Genomic DNA, 19,864 nt, shown 5'->3' with positions numbered 1-19,864 from the left:
GAAGAATGAGGACAAGATTAACCAAACAGAGGAAAAAGACTAGCCATAAGGGAAGGACAGTGAAGATAAGGAAGAGTGAGGGCAGTACAACCAAGAGTAAGTACAGTGCAAGCAAGAAACTGGACAGTGCAAGAAGGAGTGAAGACAGTGCGAGCCAGGACAGTAAAAAAAAAAAAAAAAAATTAGAACAATGTAAGCTAGAGTGAGGATAGTACAAGCAAGAGTGATGACAGCACAGGCAACTGTGATGATATCAAACACAAAAAAGAAGAAAGTATAAGCAAGAATAAGGACAGTACAAGCCAGAGTCCAAGCAAAAGTAAAGGAAGTACAAGTTCAAGAAGGAGTGAAACCAGAACAAGATTGATTGAGGACACTAGAAGGAAGAGTGAAGCTTACGTGAAACAAGAGTGGGGACAGTCCAAGCTGAAGTGAAGATATTGTGATCAAGAACGAGGGTAGCGCCACTCTGAAAGAAGACTACACACAAGAGTGAGAACAAGACAAACCAGAGTGAGGAAAAAGACTCTCCAGAATGAGTCAGTAAAAGGAAGAGAGAAGGGAGGTGAATGGAGTAAAGTGTGTCTGGAGTGGAAGGCTGAGCCGCAGAGAGTGAGCCGGGCCGGGGAATGTGTAATTTAGATTTGACGAGACGGCACCCTGGAGTGGTGCCTGGAACCTGAAAAGTGGAGTGGGGTCTGGAACCAGGAGTTGGGTCCGAATCCAGAACCAGAATGGGACCTGGAATCTGGAGTGGGACTTGGAGCCTGGAGTGGGGCCTGGAACCTGTAGCAGTTGACCCAGGAACCATGAACCTGGAGTGGTGCTTGGAATCTGCAGCCAGGATTTGGCCCTGGAACCTGCAGCCAGGAATTGGTCATTGAACCTGGAACCTGGAGAGGGGCCTGGAACCTAGAGTGAGGTCTGGTACCTGGAGTGGGGCCTGGAACCTAGAGTGAGGTCTGGTACCTGGAGTGGGACCTGGAACCTGGAGTGGAATCTAGAACTTAGAGTGGAACTTGGAGTGGGGCCTGGAGTGGGACCCGGAACTTTGAGTGAGATTGGAACTTGGGATGGGACTTGGAACCTGGAGCGGGATCTGGAACCTGGAGTGGAGCCTGGAACCTGCAGCCAGGAATTGGCCATCGAGCCTGCAGTGTGACCTGGAGCCTGGAACAGTTAGACATAATTTTTCCAACTCTTCCACTGCATCTGCTCACTTAAAGTACTGTATGTCCTTCACCTTCCCCCTAATGCATCATATCATAGAGCATCATGAGCATCAGCTGTGGCCAGAGAACACACCAAACCTCCCTTAACATAGGAACCTATGCCTACCTAGTAAGATAGAAACAAATGAGGAGAAATTGCGAGTAAAATTTTGTTCCCGAATGCACCAAGAGCGTGGACATGAACCTGGAATATAGCCTGGAACCTGATGCTTAGAAAGTGGAATCTGGAACTTGAAATCGGACCTGGAATGCACAATAACCCCGGGCCGAGGGAGGCCGGGCCAAGATGACTTGTGCCTGAGGGGGAAGGTTGGTCTGGCCGCCGCCTCCATGGAATTTAGCTTCAAGTAGGTCGTGGGGATTTTAAGTTCCCCCACGAAACTTTTAAAGGCGGTAGTCTGGTTTGTACCTCGTCTTGGGCTTACAGATTACGCATTTTAATCTTTCCCTGGCACGTAGTATGAGAAGGATTTGGTGATTTAACAGACTGCACGAAATAAACTACACGCAAGGGCAGAATGCTGTCTCAAAGGTGATTTAACAGACTGCAAGAAGTACCACTACAGAGTACACAGTAGGAGGACAGAGGGATATAACAAGGAGAGGTATTTTACAGACTACATGACATACCACTATATAATACATACAGGAAAGACAGAATGATATACCAAGGGTGCTTCAACAGACCACAAGAAATGCCACTGCAAACTATGTACAGCGAGGACAGAAGGATGTAACAACTGAATAATTCTCACTGTTATGTGGCACTTAACGTGGGAGAACGACAGGGCCATGTTACTGAGTACCACAAAGAGTACTACAGCAAAGCACACACAAGCAGGACAGAGGGATAAAACATAGTACGTACTTCGTGCTGTTCTATTGCACATACTTACGAGGAAGGGTACAGAGAATTATCACACTACAGATTTTGCCCGTTTCTGTGGCACGTACCGGTTCCGTAAGGAGGATAAGGAGACTCGATAGACTACGCTTCTTTCATTTTTACATGACACGCAGGTATGCAGGGGACAGTGAGATTTTACATATTATTTCTCACTGTTCTCTGGGATAAGTTACTGTATGCGAACGAAGAAACCAAGTGATTAACAGTCTTAATCCGAAACTTAGAATTGAGAGTGCAAGGATGTTTGCAAGCAGCAGATTTTGTTGTCATGAATGGAACATCGTCGTACATAAGAAGCGATCAGTTTACATGTCACGTTCTATAGCGTAACCAGCAGTGAGGTAGTGACAAAACATTATCTTCGTGTAAAAGATGCAGAAGAGGAATTCCGTTATGTGGTGGCACTGTTATGATCACTGGAATTGGAGAAACCCATTTATACAAACTTCCCCCAGTTCCCTCCCTGTCCCCCGAAAGAAGGATGGTAGACTGTGGAATAAGGCTAACTTTGACGAGCAGTCCAGTGGGTTGACGTTCAGATGAGCTTGGTGTATAAAGTTGCCATCGCTACACTACAGGTCAAATGAGCGCAAAAATTGGAAACATCCCCTTCCCTTCGCAGTTGCAGTTTTCGGAATACTGTCATAATATTCTCGTAAGCCACTGTTCCAAGGGCAGGGTCTCGTCCGCAGTTCGTTGTAAGGTAACTGATTGCACATTCTCTTTTGTTTTGGAGGATGTACACGCGAGGACAGTGATGTCTAAATTCACATACGCATGAGTACGGGGATATCTGAATTCACTTATGCAGCTGTTCCAGGGTTGCGTGGGATTGCTGTCGCCCTGTACAGAAGATCTGGGTATATCTCTTCTTTCGATAGGATTTTTGTACTGTAAGCCAATAGGATTTGAAATTGTTTATTCAGCTACTTCAGTATTAAGTGGTGTTACCTCAGATATGTTCGTTGATAGAGACTTTATTTCGTACTCTCCTAACAGGATATTACTGTTTATAGAATCTTTGTGCCATGTAGTTTTAAGAAGATGCTATATTTTTAATGTGTTTCTCACCTGTATTGGGGATTTACACACAGATCGAAGGAGGTACAAAAATGTTACCGGTATGCTGTAAATTTCCAGAGCGTACGTCAGATTAAAGGCCATAAATGGTTTCTGGCGTAATGTTGGTTGTTAGCCGTGTGGGATTTACGCAGAAGTAGGCCATTTCAACTTGCCTCGTTCCGCAACAGTTGTTCTTGAAACTTGGGTATGATGTACCATGGCGATATAGCTTTCCACACACAGTACTGTAGCTGGTTCCTGGTTGGTAGAGCATCTGATTTCAATATAATACAGTTGACAGACTTGGTGCGTTTTCTTGTGAGCAATTATGGCTTACTAATACCTCTTCCTTAGCAGTTTATTTTGCACGTTGCATCTTCATATTTTCTTGCATGTTATTTATGTTCATAAATCATTAATAATAATAATAATAATAATAATATAAAAGACCAGTGAAATCTCCAACTTGGTTTAGGGCGGCGAGTGTAGGTGAATCAAATCGTCTGGCCCTAGTAGGAATAAAACATTAAAGACACAGGTATTGAAGAGGCAATACCACGGCAAGAACAACCATTGAAATACCTCCTTTAGTTCATACGCGACCAGTTCAGTTAAGTAAAATCAACTGGCGGCAGTAATAATAATAATAATAATAATAATAATAATAATAGTTGTAGTGGTGGTGAAGGAGGAGGAGGAGGAGGACCCCTTAATTCCTTCAGTTCACTTACACTACTTAATTTCGTAGGGTCCCTTGGTAGAGAAATGGTTAAGGAAGGTTATATCACAAAGAAATAATTAATGAAGACTATATTTAACCCCTGAGCTCCAGAAGTCTCCTCCAACCTGAATAAAATCGTCTGATGGTCGTAAGCATACATCACTTAAAGGCGTTCATGCGATACTGAAGAGGTTAACCACAAGACCGGCCCGGCGACGCGACAGACTTACGGTGTGGCGACCAATAGGAATTCTGGACACTACCCCCTGTGTGCTGATTGGCCGGGGGGTTTTACGACGCTTTTTACGACGTCTGGTGACTTTATACCCGGAGACGAGGAGGGACCGCCAGGCAGCCTCACTTTTACCCGTATTAATTGCTTGTTGTGGGTGTTTTATTGGGGGCTTCAGTTTAGCTTTCTTTGGCAGGGTTATTGGCAATTAGTATTAGCTTAACGTTTTTTCTCTGAGGCGTTTTTCTTTTTGTTTTTCCCGGTTAAATTGTGGTTTATTCGATAGTGGTTGAGATTCCGTCGCTGTAAACATTCGATACCTTGACGATATTAATTTTATTCTTGCAGCCTCCAAACAGTCTTATTTAACTCTTGCGAAGAACATCTCATAGCGAAATGGCTCAAGGAAGTTGTCTCTGCTTTGGGTGATGCAGCGGTAATAAAGTAAGATTCCCTCGCTGATCTCCAGACTGGGTATATGAGTTCCAGTGGTGTATAAACGTATTTTATATTTTGAGTCCAATCAGATCATGATATTGGAGGTACAGGAAGGATCTCTCTGTGTTGGTTTATGGGTGATTCAGTGGTAATGGTTCAGGTTTTTTGGCTTATTTCAATGTTGTGTGAGGAAAGGAGGTAATAATTCTGGAGAGTGGACCTGTAGAAAACTGCACTGTAATACTTGAAGGTGTTCATGCCTGCAATCAACTCACTCGATGTAATGCTACTCAGGAGACTCGATATTGAATGGACTCCCACGTGTGTGTGTGTGTGTTCGGAGAATTAGATATATAGAACCATATACAAGGATGCGGGGAGACAGAGAGAGAGGAAAAAAAGATTAAATTCCCTAGATATAAAGAATAAAATAGCACTTGCGAACAGAGAAGCAACGAATAGGGAAACAGAAAACAATAAAGCCAAATTAGTCTTACATTTTTTTCCCCCTGACATCGGTAATACAAAAACCAACCACATTTTTCCACAACAGCGAGAAAAGTGTCCGAAACATGGCGAGATTTTTCTTTTTTTAACCCAGCCATTCATTTAATAATCATTTCGAAATTTCCCCACACAACAATCCTTTTTTTTTTTTTTTTTTTTTCTGGGGGACTTCGGTAATGGATTTAATTTTTACCTTCCGGGTGATAACTGGATGGGGAAACGCAGAAAGTTTGAGAGTATCGGCGGGGAAGTGGTGCTGGATTAGAGAGAGAGAGAGAGAGGCGACGTTGAATGGCAGCGGGATATTCTTTCGTAAGACAGGGTGGAAGTGAAGTTAGCAGGGGAGTGAAAGATAAACATGGTAGATTACTAGTGGAGAAGGGAGAAAAAGTGAGCAGATGGAGAGAACACTTTAAGGAATTGTTGAACGTAGAGGATGGAAGTAATGCGAGTATAAGTGGCTGGGGAATGGCTGGGAGAAGGAGGGAGGTGAGAAGACAGGTAGAAATCAGTAGGATAGAGGTTGTGGAAGCAATGAAGAAAGTTAAATCGGGGAAAGCCCCAGGAATTGATGGAGTGTGTGGTGAGATGCTGAAGCATGGGGGAGAGATAGTAGTAGAATGGATGTGGAAGATGTGCAGATTGGCCTGGGAGGAAGGTAGAGTCCCGGAGGATTGGAAGTCAGGTATAATTATTCCCTTGTACAAAGGAAAAGGGGAAAAAGAAGTGTGTGGTAATCATAGGGGCATTTGTCTTCTTAGTATAATAGGAAAAGTGTATGGTAGGATACTTATAGACAGAGTTAGAGAAAGAACAGAGAAATTAGTTGGAGAAGAACAGGGAGGCTTTAGGAAGGGAAGAGGTTGTGTAGATCAGATATTCATTCTTAGATCTTTAGTGGAAAAGTTTCTAGAGAAGGGAAAGAAGTTGTATGCGGCTTTCATGGATTTGGAGAAAGCATATGACAGGGTGGATAGACAAGGATTGTGGAAAGTGTTAAGAATATATGGAGTAGATGGGAAGTTGTTGAATGCTGTGAAGAGTATGTATGATGGTGCTAAGGCTGCAGTGCGTGTGGATGGTGAACTAAGTGAATTTTTCTCTTTGAAAGTTGGTTTGAAACAGGGATGTGTCATGTCTCCATGGTTGTTCAATCTGTACATGGATGGGGTAATAAAAGAGGTACAAGGTAGGGTAGTGGATGTTGGAGTGGCCCTGGTGAGAGAGGATAGTGTTTGGAAACTTCCTGTACTGTTGTTTGCAGATGATACTGTGTTGTTGAGTGAAGATGAAGGGGAGCTGCAAGGCTTGGTGGATGAGTTTGAGAGAGTGTGTAAGAAACGGAACCTAAAGGTGAATGTAGGGAGAGTAAAGTGATGGTCTTTGAGAGAGGTGAAGTCAGTGAATGTATAGCGAGGTTGGATGGTGAGGAATTGGAAAATGTGAGTACGTTTAAGTATTTGGGTAGTGTGATGAGTAAGGATGGAGGTTTGGAGGGTGAAGTGCTTGAAAGGGTACAGCAGGGAAGAAAGGTTGCTGGTTCCTTGAAAGCAGTGATAAGAAACAGGGAAGTGAGCATGGAAGTAAAAAAGTTACTACATGACAGTATTGTGATACCAACTCTAACGTACGGAAGTGAAGCTTGGACGTTGTTGGAAGGACACAAGTCAAGAGTGAGAGCAATGGAAATGAGTTATTTAAGAGGAGCTTGTGGAGTCACGTGGAGAGACAGGCTGACGAATGAGGATATAAAGGAGCGTTGTGGTGTTGATGTGGATGTGATAGGAAGCGTTGTGAGGAACACACTGAGGTGGTTTGGCCATGTGGAGAGGATGGAGGGTGAAAGACTGACGAAGAGAGTGTATGTGAGTGAGGTGGAGGGTGGAAGAGGGACGGGGAGACCGAGGATGAGATGGAGGGATGGGGTGGAGAGGTATATGAGAGAGGGGGGTGTGAGTTGGGAGCAGGGTAGTGAAATGGCGGGGGACAGGGCGACTTGGAGGCGATTTGTTTGTGGCCACCCCAAACGGGATTGAGGCGTCTGGCAATAGATAGATAGAATATATACACTCGTACCTTGTCTGTTCTCCCGATGATATCTTTGGTCTTACACACAACCTTGGTCAGTACAACACATCCACTTTCACGTGTAGTACTTCCCCTACTGACACCCCATCCCTACTCGTATTGAGAGTGGGAGAGAGTGAAAGAAATGGGGAAGAGGAAGGAAACAAAAGGTGGAGGAAGGCGTGAGAGGATGGGTGGTGAGAGTGAGAGGATGATTGAAAATGTGGAAAAGAAAAATGAGACGGAGGTAAATTTTAAGGGAGGGAATGGGTGAGAGTAAGAAGGTGAAGAAATTAATAAGTATCTACAGAAGAAGAAAGAAGCGAAAGTGGAGAAAAGTGTGAAACAGAAGGGAGAAAGTGAAAAAATGAGAAACAGGTGGAAGAGAGAAATAGTGAATATGGAGGAAGACGTGTGAGAGAATGGGTGACAGTGAGAGCAAGGGTAAGAGAGGAGGGGGAGAGATCAACAAGCCAGCGCCACACAACTTCTCCCATCTTGACTGGAGTTATTGCACAAGTTGCAGTCTCTCTCTCTCTCTCTCTCTCTCTCTCTCACACACACACACACACACACACACACGAGAGAGGGGGGGGAGGGGGGAAGGTATTTACAAGCTTGTCACTCACACCTGTTTAGTGGAGTTCCAGACAGGTGTTAAACATGTCGCCTGCCTCAGGTTGCTCACGAGAGAGAGAGAAAGAGAGAGTATAAGCTTGTTTCCCCCACACCTGTTTGGCCCAATTCCAGACAGGTGTTAACATTTTGTCTCCTACCTGCCTCATGCTTGTCCTTATGTTATTGTTCATAGTTTGTTCTGTTTGAATTAATTCTTGTTGTGCACCGTTCGATGGGGTATTACTTGATTACTGAATGATATGAAGTTGTGATGTGCAGTGTTGTTTGGTGTGGTGGGAGAGCTGTTGTTTTGTTGTGGTGATATTGAGTGTAGTCAGTTTCAGGTGAGTTAAGTTTGGTACAGTATGGTGGAGTACTGTACAGTGTGATAGTAGTGGAGTACATAATAATAGTGTTTGGTGTGTTGTGTGGTGTGAGAGGTGTAGTATGGTGTATTGTGTAGTGGAGTATAAAGCGACATGGAGTATTATTAACGTCTTGTCTGTGGTGGCAGGCTTTCTTTTTACCCAGTCTACCACTAAACTGTTCCATTCAGGTTTAGAAAGGCAACTAAAAAAATCTGAAACGTTTCCCATAAATTGAGTAAAAACGTCTGGAGGTAGCAATAAAAGAATAATGATGCTGGCGTAAGGAAGATGGTAAGTTGGATGCATGAACTGTAGTAAGATAATGTAGTGTGAGTTGTAATTTGACGTTGTGTACTTTAGTGCGGTGTAGGATGGTGTATTGGATATATGTAGATGGTATAGTGTCATGGGGATATCGTGTGGTGCGGGATAGTGTATTGTGATGTAACCCAGTATCAACACAGCCTGCCGCCCACCATCTCCCCGGGCCTGAGATAAGCGAGATAGCCCACAGCCTCCTCCACGCCCCACCGTCCTTCACTGATACACCCATGTTTATTAAGAATTTCCAGCGTACAAGAAAACAGGAACTTTACTTTTCGTATTATTGGTATTGCATGGTGGAAGGTGCAGTTGAAAGATGTGAATAGTAAACTGGTAATATATGAATAAAAAATGTGGTATACTGTATATAAAAAGTAATGCCTTAGAAATAATGTGAATTTTTCTGTTTGTTTTATTAATACTGATTGATGGAAGATGTAACTGAAGGACGTGAATAGTAAACTGTTTATAAATTAAGGACATTATGCCTTGATGTATATATAAAATAATTCCATCCTTAGAGGAAAATTGTAACTTTATATATATTTTTTTTACGATATTTCATGTTTATATATCGTCTTTGCATGATATTAATATTTTGTGTGTGTGTGTGTGTGTGTGTGTGTGTGTGAGTGACCGACTCTGGGCATAGGCTTCACAGCCTGATTTCAAGGCCCAGTAGTCCTCCTACGTACCGCACGCCTCTACATGTCACCACTTCGGCGCTAACACCCATCGTCCATACTGAATACATGCTAGGGCTGTCTCATATAGGACTGATGTATTGGTATTAGCGGGGGTAATTTTACGACATGTCGGCGGGTCTTCTGGTAGATCAGTAAAGTCTGATTTTATGAAATTCAAATCCTTAAACTGTTCCCTGCCTCAGCGGGATTTGAACCCTGGTCCGTCAGGACTGCAGGCCAACTCTCTACCGATTGATGCGTCATGTCTGTGGTAAGAGAGAAACAAAAGCTTCAAAGTTCATGTTTTATTTTATTTTGTGTATTTATAATATTAAGAAATTGGTGATGCTGTAACAAATGCTTAACTCGTGACTGCAGGGGGTTTCGCTGAGATGAATAAATTACAAACGCGTGGAATTAGGTGGAATTAAATATACAGTTCTTCATTTCTCAGAGTAAACGATAAATAAAAACTCATGGAATTAGGTGGAATTAAATATATACTTCTTCATTTCTCAGGCCAAACGATGAATAAAAACGCATGGAATTAGGTGGAATTAAACATACACTTCTTCATTTCTCAGGCCAATCGGTCATCAAAACAGTTTTTAATATGAGTCCAACGACTAAATTAAATGGACCGTTGTAGGCCAGAATAAAATACATTGGTCGATTTCCACAGCCAGAGATATGAGTAAATATGTCGTGAAATTAAAAATATAATAAATGAGGCACGCACTTTCAGGTGCTTTATGAGACGTGTGTTATTAGAGGCGTGATGTCACTGGCGTAAATATAGGAGTCATTTACCAGGACGGTGAACTTCATTTGTGGGGCTTCGGATGCAGTATTTAGATACACAGAAAAATTGTACTCTCTCTCTCTCTCTCTCTCAATCTTGTAGTTTTTTTTTTCTTTTGCTTTTGTTTCAGAAGGGAGCGGGAATGGGTAATGTTGCTGCAGGTGTTGTTTGCGTCTGTGTGTGTGTGTGTGTGTGTGTGTGTGTGTGAGAGAGAGAGAGAGAGAGAGAGAGAGAGAGAGAGAGAGAGAGAGAGATTCACCAACACAAGCATGTTTTTGTGTAGTCCATTTGTTTGTAAGAATCCTTTGATGGTAAACCTTTGAAAACACACACACACACACACACACACACACACACACACACACACACACACACACACACACACACACTTAACCTGTATAAACATCCTGGTCATCATTCACAAGTACTCTGGTAGCTGTGCATAATATCAGAAGGCTCCTCTTGTACTTCCTTGTTACATACCTTCACTCCTTTTGCGCTTCCTTGTTACATGATATTTCAGTATGTTAATGTTCCGTTGTATGTAAAAGGTGTCATTGATGTTAAAAGGAAACTATTTATTTACAAGTAGCTGGAAATATTAGCCTGTCATACCCCATTTTCGTTGCCTATGCTAACGTTTTCATTGGATGAAATGTACAGCTGTGAAGTGATCTGGCAGTAGCAAATAAATAAATGAATAAATAAATAAAATATAACTTCTTAAATGTAGCCTACATATCCGTTTTATTGGTTTTTAAAGTTTTACTCGTTTCATTCGGCTATTTTGTTGATAAAAGTAGGTGTTAGCCAGAATAAACTACTTGTGCCTCAGTCATGGAAAGAACAAATTATCATCTTCCTTTCAGCTGAATTTCCTCTTATCCTCAACATATGTTTATTGAGGGAGATGGAGAGAAGGGCATTTGATTTATTGGTAATTTTCTGGCATGTTATCCTGTAAGTACTTCTCTTTGCAATATTGTTATCCGTTTTTCCCCACAGGTGTCTTTGGTATCGGAGGAGCTCAAGCCGCTCTCTGGAGGAGGTGGCGGGGGCGGCGGCGGCGGCTGCGGCAGCAGCGGTGGAGGCGAGGACGCGGAGAATAGGTCAATCTTGGTGCAGGTCACCTCACTGGGCAGGTCATGGGTCCTCCGCCGCACGTACGAGAACTTCCGCTTCCTCGACCGACAACTCCACCGCTGCTGCTACGACCGGAAGTTCTCTCGTCTACCGGAACTACCGCCTGAGGAGAACCTGCCCGGCGATGATAGAGAGGTGGGTGCAGGGGAGTGAAGAGAGAGTGGAGAGGAGGAGGAGAGAACGGAGAAGTGAAGTGGTGGAGAAAGGTGGTGGAATGGATTGAGAGTTAAACGTAATGGTAATGATAAAATGAGGGGAAACTGAGTAGAAGAGATTGAGGTGTTGAGGTATATAATGAGGGGAGAGGAGAGAGGTGGCTGCTGGAGAGAGTAGAGAAATTGAGGATAGAATGGATTGAGGTAGTAATATTGATTAAATGAGGACTGGGGAGAGAGAGAGAGTAGAACAGAAGAGATTGAGTGAGAGTAAAACTAAGAGAAGATTGAGATGTAGAAATTATATGAGAGAGAGAGAGGAAAAAAAAACATACGGAGGAGGAAGAGATCTGTGTGAGGATAGTGGTTGTGCTAAAAGGACGTGAGGAAAGAAAAATGCAAGAAATAAGTAGAGGTAGGCAAAAGAACTTCATGTAAGAGAAAATGCAGAGATAGAAAATATAGTAGGAAGTGGACCTAGTAAAAGAGGTGACTGCAGAAATAACAAAAAATGTAAATATACAGTGGGGAGGGAATGACAATGAAAAGTTTAATTTATACACGGACGTGGAATGACCTTTTAAAATGATTGTTATGGTAGATTATTTTTCAGATTAATACATCCGGCAAGTGGTAGTTGAAACGAAGTGCGTATGTGCAATTATAAGGGTTAAAAAACACAGGCAGTCGAATTCCTTTTAAACATCGCATAGTCTGCTGTGAAATAGCTCCGTTTTCTCTGGTGCACAAAGACATTTTAAGGGCTAACTCAGGATTCCATCCACTTGGTTTCTTAGTTCTTATGGTTTCCCGTCGAGCATTTTTTTTTTTTTTTTTTTTTTTTTTTGAATAATTGTCTGTCTTACTCCCAGGACCGGGAGCTAAATGAGAAAAGTTACGACATAAAGTAGACGCAGTTATGAGGCGCCTTGTTTAAATGATGGTGAGGTTAACGTATAGTTATTCAAAGCAGTTGTGCGCAGTCAGGTTGTGTAGAAATATGATCAGGGTCTTGTCTTGGGTGAAATTGTGATCAGTCCAGGGTGTAAAGGACAGTGCTGTGAGGTTGAGAAAGGTGATTAAATAGTCCAAGTGTTTGAGTTTGTGAATGAGTTATGATGTGAAATGTTGGAGGTTTTGTTTTATGTAAAGAGTGTTGGATTAGTTTCACTGGTATTGTGGTATGGTATGTGTTGTTTTGGCTTTGTGCTCATCTGAACGTGAATCCGGTGGCCGCCTTCTTGCAGTTCACCGTTAACGAGTCTGGGGATAGGGAGGTTTGTCACCGCGTGAAGGCATCTCTGTCTAGCCCAGTAATGTAGTGAATGTTTGGTAAATTAGTAAAACTGTGATGAGTAGTGGTATGAAGTGTGAGATAGAGGTGAATGGTTTATCTTCGCTGTTGCTGTTGTACGATACTATTGAATTGAGGCCAACATCAGAGGATTTTGTTCACCCGAGAGAATTCTTAGCAATCACAGGCTTCAAAAACTTCCATTAAGCCTTCCTCTGCTTCTGGTGCACATGGGATTTTTTTAAGGCTATCAACAGACGATTTACTGCAGTAGAGAGAAATCCTAGCAGTCGAAGGTTAAAGTGTGAAGGTTGTTAGGTCAGCGAATGAGTTTGTGGTGAGTTGTTGTATATAGGAGTGAGTTGGAGTTGTGGTGCGTCGGGTGAGGATGTTTGGAATGGGCTAAAATTCACCAAATATTTCTCTCCTTCTAGTACTCAGTGACTCGGGTGGCTAAATATTTCTTTGCTGAGAGCGACTTTGGATATTTCTCTGCTCAGGACACTCTCTTTGATGTGATGTGTCAGGGAAGTAAGGGCCGGACATCTAATTATGAAGCAGACGATGGAATAATAGGCGAGCTTTATCTTTTACTTTATGTTCTGATTTTGATGATTGTAGGTAAAGGAGTATGACGAAGAGGTGAAGTTATGATGATAAAGATGCCTAAGATGAGTTGTATGTGTGTGATGACAGCAGTTTGTGATGAGTATTTATAGCCTCTCAAGTACAAGTAAGATAGGCGAAATGTTGTGATTAGTGAGGATGTGATGAATTATAGTGTAAAGAAAGATGTTAAGTTGCAGGTTGCTTTGTTATCGATGAAGATTATGATACTACTTTAACTTAGGAGTCTTATTTTTGACCCCCTCATTTTGATAACGATCTGTCTGATGTATTTTAGCTGTTGCCTTACGATTTTTTGTGAAAGGAAGACCTCAAGCTGCAGGGGTTAAGGGGTGATGTGTGTGTTTAGAGATGAGAACATGAAATTCTTTGTGATAATATTGGTGAACAATATGAGTGATGAATGTATTGGCGTTTGATGTATGAGTGATAAATATTTAGTGTATGATGTATAGTTATGTGATGAAAATATTTGTGTGTAATGTATGAAGAGTATATTTGCGTATAATGTATGAAGAGTTGGTGTATTGTGAATTTTTTTTTTTTTTCCGTGGTTATTGATAACTTTATTAAAATCATATTGTGAAGTGAAATAGCATTTATACCATTCGTGTGTTTACAATCATTTATTTGGAAGAGCAGTGGCGACATGAAGGGAAATTGGTTTAAAAGTCTGATAATTAGTTTTGTGTACTCTCCTCGTATACCTGTCCTGTGTTTGGTGTTGTGGTGTGTGTGGTATTCATGATGTGGTGTGTGGCATGGTATTTATGGTGGTAGCTATTGGTATGATGTTTGGTGTTTGTGGTGTGGAGTGATACTAGTGCTGGTATTGGTGTGGTGGTGGGTGGCATTTATAGTGTTGGTGTGTGGCGTGGTATTTATGGTGGTAGCTGTTGGTATGATGTTTGGTGATTGTGGTGTGGAGTGATATTAGTGGTGGTATTGGTGTGGTGGTGGGCGGCATTTATAGTGTTGTTAGTAAGATGTATAGTGTGGTATTTGTGCTGTGGAGTGGTATGGTGTGACATGCAGAGTAGTGCGATGACTTGTGGTATGTGGTGGTCTGTTATATTTGGGGTGGTATTGGTGTGGTGTTTTCTGATAGTCGTATTTTTGTTGTTGTTTATGTGGTGTGGAGTGGTATTGGTATGATGTATAATACATAGATCGGTGCGATGTATAGTTTGGTATTTTGTGGTTATCTTGGTGTGATGCTTGGTGTAGTGTTTGTGTGTTTCTTATACTGATATTGGTGTTGCTGGTGGTGTGGAAGGGGTATATGGAGAGTGGTATTGTTGCGATGTGGAATGTTGTTTGTATTAATGTGATGGTGTTTGTAGTTGCGGAATTTTGTGTGTTATTGTATGGTATGGTATGGTGTGAGGGGATGGGACTGGTATTCTGTGTGGTGGTATTGTGATGGTGTGCCTGGTATGATCCCTGGTGTAGTGGTGTTGGTGTGCGCCTGGTAGAAGGAGGGAGGGAGTATTGGTTGTCGATGCTGCTGGCGAGAGGGTTCAGCCATTATAGGATAAATATTCAGCCATCTCCACCGTTTTTACACACCACCGTGACCTTCCAACCAGTGTTATCAAGGAGAGAGAGAGAGAGAGAGAGAGGCTTCGTTTATAGTTACCCGTAGATTTAGAGTATTTATATTCACATTAGTTTATATTTACATTCTTTATAACGTTATATTACACTTTTCACAGTGTTTTCTCAGTTGCTAGGTATTAAAAAAAAAATAGTTTCATTTTCACAAACGTAATTTTTCTTAACACTCAAAATAAGAACGTAAATTAGAAATACTGATTTAACGTACAAAGCCTCAATGACATCTGTGTAGCTGTACTCACGCGTAACTATAATTTTGTATATAACTACTGACGCATAACTCCCTGTATAATTTTGTATATAACAGTATTCACGCGTAACTGTCTGCCTAATTCTGTGCATTGTGTTAGGAGTTTCGCCACGCTAATGACTATGTTCCGTTCTAGGTGAGTGAATCGGGAGCGAAGAGGATGGTGGTGTAGTCAGCGAGCGGTACGGTAAGTGTCATTTGAGCGATTTTTTTTTTTTTTTTTTTTTAACGTGCTGTGAGAGTGTGTTTTTATCGCTCTCGCGCTACCAAGGATCTTTGAAGGACGGGAATCTTCGTAAAACGGTAGACGTGGCGAAGGAATTGGCGTTATGAAGAGAATGGATAAATGTTGAAAGAATTGAGGTTTTCTGTACTGTTATATTCATTGTTGGTGAAAAGTGTGTATTTGGATATCAGAGGAAAATTATTTAGTTGCACGAATTTACAGCAGTAATTACAGACATGGGTAGTAAATAGTGGGAAGTAACAGAAATAATTAACACGGTAGATACGATTTTCCTTAGTATAGATGATTATTCTTAGAAGTTACTTAAGGAAGGGGTCTTGGATGAGGGTAGTATATTCATCATTTGCTCTGTAAATTGAGTAATGACCATAATTGACACCAAGCCTAATTACCCCTTCATTTGACACACACAGGTACAGTCTAGGTAGCCCTAAGGAGTAGCTCTTTTTTCTGAATGGTAGGATTTATCTTTACTCGTCAGAATCGTTTGGTGTTTATGTAAAAAAAAGATAAGAATCTGTTCATTGCAGTGAAGGGGTTATTTCTCTCTCTCTCTCTCTCTCTCTCTCTCTCTCTCTCTCTCTCTCTCCACCTTGCCAGTTAAAATCACCTGCAGAAAAAAGTGGTTCTGAATTAGCTTGAAGAAAACACCTAATTCCGTCCATAGCATCGATAGGGATAATATTCTCGATTCAGCTTACAAATAACATAACAGTAATTTGAAGAACCTGAAACAATGATCTGAAAGAGAATTATATAAAGGCTTGCTCTTGGCTGGTTTTATCCACATCTCCCTTATGTATATGACACAGATTAGGCTTCGGGTTACGGCTGTTCGCTGATTCGTGGTTACCGATTTCGTCATGGCTTGTTGTGGGGAAGGGACACACACACACACACACACACACACACACACACACACACACACACACACACACACACACACACACACACACACACACACACACACACACACACACACACACACACACACACACACACACGACTACTATGATCTGTTTCGTGGTTACCAATTAGATTATGAGCAATTACATAAGGAGTAAACGTAACACACACACACACACACACACACACACGACTACTGTGATCTGTTTCGTGGTTACCAATTAGATTATGAGCAATTATATAAGGAGTAAACGTAACACACACACACACACACACACACACACACACACACACACACACACACGTAATTATCAGGAAAAGCACAGGGTTGTGGGAACAGCTGCTTGTCTCATCAGGAATCTCATCAGGAACAGACAGAAGAGTGACTGGGAAACGCAAGAATGATGTAGTAGTTGGTGGTGGTGGTGACGGTGCTGGTGATGGAGAAAAGCAGAAGTGATGTAGCGGTGTTGGTGATGGTGCTGGTGATGGAGAAAAGCAGAAGTGATGTAGCGGTGGTGGTAATTGTGCTGGAAGGTAGATGTGATTTAGTGGTTGATGGTGACGATGGTTGAGGTGGTGACATTGCTGGAGATGGAGAACGATGGATGTGATGTGGTGATGGTGATGATGCAGGAGATAGAAACGTAGATGTGGTGTAATGGTGATGATGGTGACTGCCGGAGATAAAGAAGAGTTGTAGTGATAGCCAGTAGTGGTGAAGCAGAGCGAGTTTGAAGTGGTGACGGTAATGGAGATGAAGAAAGGTAGAAGTGATGTAGTGTTGGTGGTGATTATGATGAAAAAAGGTAGGAATGAAGCTGATGGCGATAAGTGCTGGGGATGTAAAAACGTTATGTGGTGGTGGTAAGGATGGTGGTGACGATGGTAGCTGCTAGAGATAGAGTAGAAGTAGCAGTAGTAGTAGTAATAATAGTAGTAGTAGTTGTAGTAGTAGAGCAACCCGGTCTGTCTGGCCGAGGAACCATTTACTGCAGGCGAGCAGTCACACCTACAGGGTCATCCCGTTCAGTGAATCGATGTTCCCTTGAGGCAGACAAAACAAGGCTTGGGAAATTATGTGGAAGCTTGGTTCCTGGGTGGACGAGGCATATACGTCTCCATCCAGTTAGCAGAGTCACCTTAGTAGGCCCCATGTCACCCCAGTGTTTGGTTATATGGTTACCACCCATTGTTTTACATGGTTTCATGGGTTACAGGAAACCTTTAGGCATTTCACTCAGTGTAGAGTAACCTAAAGGGAACACTACATCGAGTGACTGGATGATGGGCATCCCCACCCACCAATAGCTGAGAAAGGTGTAAGTAATGTATTGGTGGTGGTGATTGAGATGACGGTTGTGTTGGTGATGGTAAGGTTTATTGATGAAGCCAGAATGGTGTGGTGATAATTTAAAAGTGTTATGGTAATGTAGAGTATGGTGACGGTACAATGTGTCGAGGACTCTTGTGAATGAGTTATGCAGCGGTGTAATGGTGAGTCACGGAGGTATATGATGATGTAAGTATAATGAAGTAGTGTCAAAAGTGAGATTAGAATGGTGCAGTGATGAGGAATTGTCTTGGTGATGCGAGTGCAGTGACGAGATGGTGATATACGGTTGGTGCACTGTGATGTGGGATTGACGTAGTGGTGATTTGAGTGCAGTGGTGATGCAGTGGGGGTTGGGTCGGTGGAGCGGTGAGGCAGTGTCCACAATGGTCTGGTTCTGGTCCGCTGCCTGGCCACAACCGCAGATCTCCACACTAATGACATCCAACCCCCCAATCCCCGCCAGCCTGCCTACTGAAACTCTCCTGCTTACCGTTTCCCTGTCTCACTCTGTTTCTGTACCCTTTTTCTGTTATCCATCCTACTGAAACTCTGCTGGCTACCTAATTCCCTACCTCATTGTCTTTTCCAGCTTCACTGTTTGTTTCCCTGACTCACTGTCTAGTTTCCCTGCCTCACCATGTCTTTCCCTGTCTCATTCTGTGTTTCTTTTACCTCAGTCGGCCTTTTTCACCTCATACTTTCATTCATTAAATATTACAATCTCCATTCCACCTATTATCTTACTTTCTACCCATTTTGCTCTCTTCAACCCATTTCATACATTCCTCATATTTTCCTACAATCTACTGTACATGTTATATTCAACCTATTTGTTCACATTATTTCCTTACATTCTGCCTGTTTTGCCTCAGTCCATCCCTTCTTATAGTTCACCGATTTTGCGCCATCCTGCCTCTTTCCTCCCCCTCCCTGTTCCCTTGTTCTTACTCCTGTGTCTCTTGCAACCATCCTCTTTCTTTTTCTCCCGTCATAGCGCCTAAACTCTGTTCCCCCGTCTCCCCTGCCTCCTCAAGGTGCCCAAGCTTCCATTTTCCAACACAAACTTTCCTCCTCCTGCCCACACTTTTATTCTCCCTCCCACCTTCCAACCTGCCTGCTACCTTTACCTCCATTCTTCTGGTTAAACATCCACACTGCCTGCTACCTCTGCTTAAACTTCCACCCTGCCTGCTACTTTTACCTCAGTTTTCCTGCTTAAACTTCTAACTTTCCTGCTGTCTTTACCTTCTTTCTCCTGCATGAATTTACATCCTGCATACTACCGTGACTTCCATTAATCTGCTTGAATATCCATCCATCCTTCTACCTAAACTTATCCATTCCTCACTACATGAGCTTCTGTTCTTCTGTCTAAATTTCAATCATTCTTTCTTAAATCTTCCGTCATCGTATTCTGTCAGCCTGTCCAGCCATTATCCTCTCCTAGTTTTTCCCTTGCATACATAAACTCGTCTGCTTGAAATGCCTTTCAGATGTGCAAATTCCCATCCTATTGTCTCCCATCTTTCTTTCGTTCTTTTTTAACTTCTTTCTGTCTAAACATCCATCTATCTTACCCAACCTCTCATGCAGTCTAACCCCTCTCCTTGCCTTGCCCTCCTCCTACCTGGCTAACCCCCTTCTCACCTAGGCCTTCTCGTATCTGCCTAATCCTTCCTAAGACTAAAATACCATATTTTACCAAACGTGTAAGGTATATCTTTAACTTGTCCTATTTTATTGATTGATCATTCGGCGGTAATGACCTATCATGTTAGCTAGCAAGACCAGGTACTCTAATCGATCAGCCTAGTCCCTCAGTATCCTAATTGATATCTTGCCTAAATAATCCTCCTCCTATCTAACCCTCCTTACCTGGCTCATCTCCTACCTACCTACTTACCTCCATCAACCCCAGCCATGTCCATTGGTGCCTTTCTCCGTGCGTACCTTATCACTGCTAGTTACGCTGCTTGTTCAGTACACTTTCTCCCTCTTGCATTCGTACAACCCTTCCATCATCTTGCATTGTATTCTTTCTGCCAGAATTTAATTCCATCTGTCTTATCATTCCTTTGGCTATAGGTCCATCCTTTTTTCAAACTTTCCTTGAGCGTAGCCTTAATATCTCTTTGCCAGCCAACCCCTTCCATGTTCCAGGGCTTCATTCTACCCAAAATCCCCTGCTCCAGCGTAACCCCTTGCTTAACTGTCCTCTTTCCTGTCTGCTGACTTATCCCTATAAACCCCTACATTTTCCATCGCCGCCTTTCTCCCTTTATTCCTCATTGCTGCTCTGTACGCTGCTTCTTCAGTGCATTTTCC

General features: G+C 42.5%; 1 protein-coding gene across 1 annotated transcript in view; it reads left to right on the top strand.

Annotated features, from left to right (window-relative positions):
* Positions 1-19,864, top strand: part of CdGAPr (GTPase-activating protein CdGAPr) — a 350,099-nt gene that overhangs the window by 69,694 nt on the left and 260,541 nt on the right. Inside the window, exon 3 of the mRNA XM_080286103.1 lies at positions 10,970-11,242. Coding sequence (XP_080142229.1) covers positions 10,970-11,242 — 273 coding nt within the window. The remainder of the gene's footprint in view (positions 1-10,969; positions 11,243-19,864) is intronic.

This window comes from Coenobita brevimanus, chromosome 110 (assembly GCF_032717465.1).
Source record: "Coenobita brevimanus isolate Jiangsu-jjx chromosome 110, ASM3271746v2, whole genome shotgun sequence".
NCBI classification, from domain to species: domain Eukaryota; kingdom Metazoa; phylum Arthropoda; class Malacostraca; order Decapoda; family Coenobitidae; genus Coenobita; species Coenobita brevimanus.
Note: the sequence above shows the minus strand (reverse complement) of the source record. Positions and strands in the feature narration are given on the sequence as shown.